The 8,370-nt window shown below is 52.2% G+C and overlaps 1 protein-coding gene and 1 pseudogene across 6 annotated transcripts; one reads left to right on the forward strand and one right to left on the reverse strand.

Annotated features, from left to right (window-relative positions):
- Positions 1-1,122: 1,122 nt before the first annotated feature.
- On the reverse strand, positions 1,123-8,004 carry LOC102121984 (CD209 antigen). 6 transcript variants are annotated; one of them, XR_012428316.1, is made up of 7 exons: positions 7,935-8,004; positions 7,775-7,834; positions 6,929-7,000; positions 6,053-6,553; positions 5,476-5,553; positions 4,636-4,748; positions 1,123-3,768 (listed from the first exon to the last, which is right to left on the reverse strand). XR_012428316.1 is itself a non-coding variant. In XM_005587789.5 (7 exons), exons 1-7 carry the CDS (start codon positions 7,978-7,980, stop codon positions 3,567-3,569), a joined length of 1,146 nt encoding a protein of 381 aa, XP_005587846.1. In that variant the 5' UTR covers positions 7,981-8,004; the 3' UTR covers positions 1,123-3,566. The 6 variants fall into 6 exon arrangements, 4 of the variants coding, with proteins under 4 accessions (XP_005587846.1, XP_073881733.1, XP_045235363.1 ...); XM_005587789.5 differs by having other exon boundaries at positions 5,476-5,627; XM_074025632.1 differs by having other exon boundaries at positions 1,123-3,974; positions 5,476-5,627.
- Positions 1,594-3,165, forward strand: LOC102121214 (U2 small nuclear ribonucleoprotein auxiliary factor 35 kDa subunit-related protein 2 pseudogene; annotated as a pseudogene).
- Positions 8,005-8,370: the final 366 nt, after the last annotated feature.

Genomic DNA, 8,370 nt, shown 5'->3' on the forward strand with positions numbered 1-8,370 from the left:
TCACTGTAGAGATTGATACGTTTTGGTTCTGTGTGCACACGTGACTTATTCCACAAGTAAATGAAAACCTTTAAAGCCAGAGTAGTTTCAAAAATCATCCAAAAATTGCACAAGAATACATGAGAACATTTTGATAGAGAAGAGCCACGACCAGGCAGGCCCTAGTGGCTCATGCCTGTAAACTCAGCACTTTGGGAGGCTGAGGCAGGAGGATGAGTTGAGCCTGGGAGCTCAAGAACAGCATGGGCAACACAGTGAGACCCCATCTCTACAAAAAGTTTTTTAAAAGTAGCTAGATGTGGTGATGTACAAGTGTGGTCCCAGCTACTCAGGAGGCTGAGGTGGGAGGATCACTGGAGCCCATGAGGTCAAGGCTGCAGTAGGCCATGATTGCACCTCAGCACTTCAGCCTGGGTGACAGAGCAAGACCTTATCTCACACACAAAAAGAGCCATGCCTGGTAGTTATCAAAATATATTATAAGCTTGGCTTGGGTTTCCCCCAGTGCAGAGCTTGAGACAAGGATTTGGATATAAGTAGCTTATCTGGGAGGAGATTCCAAGAAGCACCAGCAGGGAACGGGGAGAATAAAGAGAAGCAGGTAGGGAAAGGAAAGAACCCAATACAAAGGCACCAATGAGCTGAAAAGGGCAACTGGGCCCAATTCCCCTGGGAGCCTCTGGGAAACGACACAGAACAAGCCTCACAGTTCCTCTGCCTGTTGAAGGTCAACTCTAAGCAAGATGGAATTTAACTTACAAGCTGTTTATGAAGGAGCGTCTTTGGGATCAACATCAGTAGAAGGGAAGTGATGAAAAAAATTATCTAATTCTAACACTAGCTTCCTGGAATTAGTACCACATTCCACAAGTTAAAGGACTAGATCCCAAAAGACTGACCCCGCTTCAGATGCCAGGTGCAAAGACAGTGCCTTTGCACTGTCTACCCACACTTATGCCAGGCTGGCAAAAAACTGGGGCTTCCGATAAGCCTATCTTAAGTTCAGTAATTTCCTAGAATTATTTAGAGAACTTAGGAAAACATTTTGCTTATGCTGTTGCTGAACTAAATTGGGTCAGTTCCCTGGCTCACAGTGGAAAATCAAATACTGAAGCACTGGGGTTTTGTAGAGAGAAAAATTTATTCCAAGGCAGCCAAGCAAGCGGACATGAGTCTGGCCCAAATCTGTCTCTCCAAGCTGGGGGCTGGGGCAGATTTTATACAAAGAGGGTAGTGAGGCATGATGTGATTGGATCTTGTAATGAGGGGATTCAGGAGGCTTGATCTGATTGGATCATGCCCTGGAGTGATGCCAGGGCTCAATCTGATTGGATCACAGATCATGCCACGTGGTGTCCACTTCTTAACTCAGTCCCTGTTCCTCCATCTGAGCACTTAGGTTCCGCCTGGATCTGCACACTTGGTTCATCTGGGCATGCCCAGGGTACGTAACTTGCAACCTGGGGGTCCAAGGCAACTGAAAAACAACTCGCCATTTTATTACACAAAGTTGAACCAGATTGGGCTGGATCTGCGGCTACAATGTTTACCAGTTTATTATAAAGGATACAACTAGAGGGGCGGGGCAGTGCCGGCAAGATGGCTGCGCCCGAGAAGATGACATTTCCAGAGAAACCAAGCCACAGAAAGTACAGGGCTGCCCTGAAGAAGAGGAAACGAAAGAAACGCCGGCAGGAACTTGCTCCACTGAGGGACTCAGGACTCTCACAGAAGGAGGAGGACACTTCTATTGAAAAACAACAACTAGAAAAGCTATGGGGAAGAGAGAGGCAAAGATTACATGAGGAGTGATTGCCGAGCAGAAGGCACAGGAAGAGTTCAGAATAAAGAAGGAAAAGGAAGAGGCGGCTCGAAAACGGCAAGAACAAGAGCGAAAGTTAAAGGAACAATGGGAAGAACAGCAGAGGAAAGAGAGAGAAGAGGAGGAACAGAAACGAGAGGAGAAGAAAGAAAAACAGGAAGCTGTCCAGAAGATGCTGGATCAGGCTGAAAATGAGTTGGAAAATGGCGCCACAGGGCAAAACCCGGAACCCCGCCTTGGATTTCAGAGTCATGGAGAAGGATCCAGCTAATTGTTTCTTCTACAGTAAAACAGGAGCTTGCAGATTTGGAGATAGATGTTCACGTAAACATAATTTCCCAACATCCAGTCCTACCCTTCTTATTAAGAACATGTTTGCAGCGTTTGGAATGGAGCAATGCAGGAGGGATGACTATGACCCCGACGCAAGCCTGGAGTACAGCAAGGAAGAAACCTACCAACAGTTCCTAGATTTCTAGGAGAATGTGCTGCCCGAGTTCAAGAACGTGGGGAGAGGCCGGGCACGGTGGTTCAGGCCTGTAATCCCAACACTTTGGGAGACTGAGGCGGGTGGATCACGAGGTCAAGAGATAGAGACCATCCTGGCCAACATGTTGAAAACCCGTCTCTACCAAAAATACAAAAATTAGCTGGGCGTGCACACCGCACCCAGGAGAGGCACAGTTCACCAAGTAGAGGAAGAAATAGTGACCGCAGCAGGGGCCGGTGCAGCCAGAGCCAGAACTGCAGGAGCCCTCACAGCTGGAGCCAAAGTTCTCTAGGTCCTGAATTCATGGCAGGAGGAGATCAGGTAGCAGAGACAGAACTATTCAGATTCCCAAATCCAAATAAACCTGTTTTATTCTTACAAAAAATAATAGGCCAGGCGCGGTAGTGCACACCTGTAATCCCAGCACTTTGGGAGGCCGAGGCGGGCAGATCTCCTGAGGTCGGGAGTTGGAGACCAGCCTGACCAACATGGAGAAACGCCATCTCTACTAAAAACACAAAAAATTAGCCGGGCCTGGTGGCACATGACTGTAATCCCAGCTACTCAGGAGGCTGAGGCAGGAGAATCACTTGAACCCGGGAGGCGGAGGTTGCGGTGAGCCAAGATCGCGCCATGGCACTCCAGCCTGAGCAACAAGAGCGAAACTCTATCTCGAAAAATAATAATAATAATAATAACATAAAGAATACAACTTCGAAACAGCCAACTGGAAGTCATGTATAAGACGAAGATGTGGGAGGTGGAAGCGGTTGTGTGGAGCCTCCATGCCTCTCTGGGTGCCATTGGTAGACTGGGGGAATTAATTCCCTGGTACTTCCAGCCTGCAAAATGAGCTCTTGCAACCAGTAAGTCCCCAGTCAAAGGGGTGCAGGAAGTGGTAGGTGGAAGTTGAACAGATTGTAGGTTTGCATATATGAGATAACGCCGCAGGGGACATAGAAGCTACACATGGCAACCCAAATATTCTGATCTCGGAAAGGAAGAGAGAGTGGATTCTTGGAACACAAGTCCACCCCCCCAAAAGCATCCCACACCAGCTCACTCATAAAGCTCCAAAGATGGGCCAGAAAAACAAGCTCTATACCAGGGGAACTTGGAGGCATGACAAGAAGGACAGAATGTGGACCCAGCCTTCTAAAGGAGAAAGAATCTGACAGAGAACAGTCCCAGAGATTTTGTGAAGGTCGCAGGATGGAGAGAAGGAATTGTAGCTTAAAAGTGGGTGAAGTTCTGCTACTCAGGAGGGGGGTTTGGGGTGGTAGGGGCTGGGGAGAGCAACCGTTCTTCATCCCCGGAGCAGGAGGCCGCTGACTTTTTGCAGATCCAGAATTTGGCAAGATTGCATTTGTCATCGTTCCAGCCATTGCCACTAAATTCCGCACAGTCTTCCTCCCCAACATTGTTGGGCTCTCCTTTGTTCCAATACTGCTTGAAGCTGCAAAGCGCATGCAGAATGTGAGCCTCTGTCCCGCCCCGGCTACATGAGCTGTGTTTCTACCTTCTGTCGTCTTGGTGCTTTAACATCTGCCCTGCGTGTTTGTGCTGGACATGAATCCCTCTGCATACCTGATAATATGCCTGACTCACGGTGCCTTGGGTTCCTGCCTCTCTTCTCAAAACCTGTCCTTGGGTGGACTCCACCTATTGAGGGTGTGATTTTCAAATACAAACCAACCAATCTGGAGTCCACACCCCAGCCACCTGCCTTACTGGGCTCTTGTACTCCAAGCCACTATCCTGTGCTAATCAACCCAAGGCCAGATGGTAGACAGCTAGGGGCAGCCCCTGTGCCCCAGAGCCCACAAATGCTTCATACTTCCCAATCCTAAGCCTGTTCACCTGGCCTTGACCTTTCCTTTCCATACAAACCATAATAAACGCTCTGGCCCACAGTCACCCCTCCCCACCACTCTGCCTCATAGCAGACCCTGGTGCTTCCCCAGGTGGCCCCTAGCTGTGATGTGTCCTCTCTCTAGGGATCTATGTATATGAGAAGCTACTCACAATGGTAGGTGTCTCCTGAGCTGGTGGCCTTACTAGACCTCAGATTTCCTATTAATACACTATATTTTAACACACCCACCCACGGGGTAAGCTCCTCCTGCAGCTCTGCTGGCGGAATTTTAGGCACCTGCCATGCTGTCTGGAGGTGGGTAAGAAGACCACCTTCCTCAAGTCAGTAAAACTCCCAGATTCTTGGGTCTAGAGTGTCAGGGAGTTGGGGAGGGATCCCCAGGGGAAGTTCAAGTCAGAGTTGCAGAGCCCCAGCCCTAGCGGATGGAATGCCCCTTCTGAGGTCTACCTGGGCAACAGAGGTGAGCCATCCACCCATTGCCATGTGCCTTCGTGATTTAGGTCTGAAAGTCCCATCCAGGTGAAGCGGTTACTTCTGGAAGACTGCAGCTGCAGGAAGTTCTGGAGGGTAGAGGAGGAGTCAGGAGGGAGCTCTGCTTCCCATTTTCCAGGCTCTGTCTCCCCATCTCTTGGCAAGAAGTTCTGCTTGTAGGCTAACCTTCAGCCTTCCGGTACACTGGGTCCTAAGTCCCCTCGTGTCTGAGTCCCTCTTACATGTGTATCCCACAGCACATGTGCCCTGATGTGCACACATCGATGCACAGCTGGCCTCTCCTCACACTCTCCTCACACACTCTTGCTAACACTGCGTGTTTATCCATTTTATACATTCTGTGCACGTCTGCACACATTTACTCATAACTGGGCTTAATGTATTGGAGCCACATCCATTTCCTAATTGCTGGTCATGCACATCTCCTTTCAGCTCTGCACTGAGTGACATCACATCGACAGCTTGAAATCAGCCGCCATGGGAATATTTACACCAGGGAAATTGGCAAACAGAACGCATCAGGACTTCCTCCCCCAGAGAGCTGGTTGTTAACCACTTGTGGCATGCCACTGGGGGTTACTTATAGTTTACATTTTCCCCAGAGCTTTCACACATGTTCAGACTTGGTTTGTATCTGCTCTAAGGGTACTTGGGACTCCCTCATTCATATCCTTCTCTTCCCATCTTTCCAAGTGGAACAAAACCCCTCTTCTGCAAAATCATCTTTCAGCATCTCCTCCCCTGTTGGCCAGAAGCCATGCCCCAGGCCAGGATGGGGACCCCCACCAGGTGTACCTGCTCCTCAGCACTTTTGATTACGACGAGCTGGGCCCCCACCTCCTGGCAGGCGGTGATGGAGTCGTGCCAGTTCCGCTGGGAGTTAGACATGAAATAACAGTTTCCTTGGAAGAATGTCCACTCCCAGGGACAGGGGTGGCACAGGCGTTCTGTTGGGGGAGGCCGGTCAGGGCTGGGCTCAGATGAGGTTGTCCATATTCCTGTATCTGTCCAGCCTTCAAGGTCTTGAGAGTCGGAGCCCTTCCTTCACTGTCCACGCTGGGTGGACCATTCCCCTCCCCACTTCCCGAGACCCTCCCCAATTCCCATGAGAACCTAGGAGTCCTGGCCCCATCTCCTCCAGACTAGGAGAAGTCGGGGCTTTAGAACTTAGAACAGAAGGCAGGAGACTGGCTTAATTCAGTGCCTACTGTGTACCCGGCCCACTGTAAACACCGAGTGCCATTATCACAGTTACCCTGTGTTCTCATTTCACAGATGAAGAAACTGTGACTCAGGCAGGGTCAGTGACAAGCAAACTCACACCACACAATGACCGTCTCAGGCCCAAGGAGCCCTGGTTCCAGGAACTCACCCACTGCAGCCTTCAGCTGGATCAGCTCCTGGTAGATCTCCTGTTGCTTGGACCTGTCTGGCAACCCATCGACTGCAGCCTTCAGCTGGGTCAGCTTTTGGTAGATCTCCTGCTGCTTGGATTTCTCTGGGAGATCACCCACTGCAGCCTTCAGCCGGGATAGCTCCTGGTAGATCTCCTGCTGCTTAGATTTCTCTGGAAGCTCACCCACTGCAGCCTTCAGCCGGGTCAGCTCCTGGTAGATCTCCTGCAGCTTGGATTTCTCTGGAAGCTCACCCACTGCAGCCTTGAGCCGGGTCAGCTCCTCGTAGATCTCCTGCTGCTTGGATTTCTCTGGAAGCTCACCCACTGCAGCCTTCAGCCGGGTCAGCTCCTGGTAGATCTCCTGCTGCTTGGATTTCTCTGAGAGCTCACTGACTGCAACTTTAAGCTGGGTCAGATTCTGGTAGATCGCATCTTGTTTGGATTGTCCCTGACTTAGGGAGCTAGGGACTTTGGACACTGGGTCAAGAAAGAAAAGGAACTGCAATTATTAAACACCTACTGTGTGCCAAGCCCTGAACTGAGCCCCACGGGGACATCATTTGTGAGAGCCAAGGTCTCCGTTAATCGCCTTTGAAGATGAGGAAAACTGACACCCGGAGAAGGCAGCACAGAAGGCCAAGGAGAGCCAGGTTTTTCCCCTCCTCCTCCTCCTCCTCCCTCTCCTCTCCTGCCCTAGAGTGGGGAGGAGCTGTGGGAGAGGCCCCTACAAACCCCTAGGGACAACACCTTGACTCTCAACCCCACCTCCCTCCCAGACCTGGCTGCCCCAGGCTGTGTCCACAGCCAAAAGCTAGGCCTGGGGACCCCAGACCCTCAGAACCTGCGTCTGACCTTGGACAAGGAGCCCAGCCAAGAGCGTGAAGGAGAGGAGTTGCAGCACCAGGGGGCCATGGCCAAGACACCCTGAGAGAGGATCCATGCGTCAGCCTGCCAGTGTCCCCACCTGAGCCTGGCCCAGGGGGAACCTGGCCTGAATCTCTCAGCACCCCAGGACTCAGGAACCCCAGCCCCAGCCCCCTCCACTCCAACACCTGGGAATCCAGGCCCTAGCTCGCACCTCCCCGGGACCCAGAAACCCCATTCCCAGCCTACCCCTCCCCAGGTCCCAGGAACCAGGTACCTGGTTCTACCTCCCCAGGACCCAGGAATCCAGGCCCCAGCCTCTATATCCCCAGGTCCCTGGAACCCAGGCTCTTAGCCCCCACCTCTCCAGGACCCAGGAACCCAGGACCCAGCCTTCCCCTCCCCAGGTCCCAGTAACCCAGGTACCTGCTCCCGCCTCCCCAAGACCCAAGAATCTGGGTCCCAGCCCATACATCCCCAGGTCCCAGGAACCCAGGCCCAAGTCCCCACCTCCCCATGATCCAGGAGTCCAGGCCCAGGCCCCCACCTCTCCAGAACCCAGGAGTCTAGGCCCGTGACCCTACCTCCCCAGGACCCAGGAACCCAGGCTTCAACTTCTATCTCCCCAGAACCCAGGAGTCTTGGCCCCAGCCTCCACCTTCCCATGAACCAGGAATTCAGGCCCCAAACTCAACCTCCCCAGTTCCCAGGAGTCCGGGCCCCCAGCCCCACATCCCCAGGACCCAAGAGTCCAGGCCCCAGCGTCCAGCTCCTCAGGACCCAGGAGTCCAGGAGTCTCTCTTCTCTCCTCCCAAGCTGCTAACTCCTCTCTACCTGCTAAGCTCTTGTAGCCTCGAGTCTGTCGGAATCCGACGCCTCCCAGCTGTTCCTCCTCTGAATGGATAGACATGAACTCAGAGCCTGGGCAGGCTGAGGCCAGGGCTGGCCATCCCTTCTCCCTTCCCAGAATCCCAGCGTCCCAACCCAGCCTCACCCAGGAGGTCCAGCTGCTGCAGTCTTGGTTCTTTGGAGTCACTCATGTCACCCCACTCTCCCGCAGTGTCCAGAACTCCTGGGGGCTGGAGCTTTTGTTTCCCATCCTGTGATCTTTACTTCCTAAATCTAGACTCCCACAGGAAGAGAAACAGGAAGTTGGGTAGGTATCTGTCACCCAAAAGGCTAGTGGAAGGGATCAGAGCATGAGATGGGCCAGATCTTTCAAGAATTTCAGGGAGGGGGTGGGTGATGGTTTGGGGTTGACAGGGAGAAGGACTGGTCCACTCATGGATGGCTGAGCAGTGAGATGCTTTTAATGAAATCTGATAAATTGTAAGAGAAAGCTACTGTGTTACACCCCCTCCACCTAGAGCAAGGGTGGGCAGGTAGCACCCCCAGTTCCTGGAAGCACTGTCCCTTGTGACCTCCTGGCT

The sequence above is a fragment of the Macaca fascicularis genome, chromosome 19, assembly GCF_037993035.2.
Source record: "Macaca fascicularis isolate 582-1 chromosome 19, T2T-MFA8v1.1".
Lineage (NCBI taxonomy): Eukaryota > Metazoa > Chordata > Mammalia > Primates > Cercopithecidae > Macaca > Macaca fascicularis.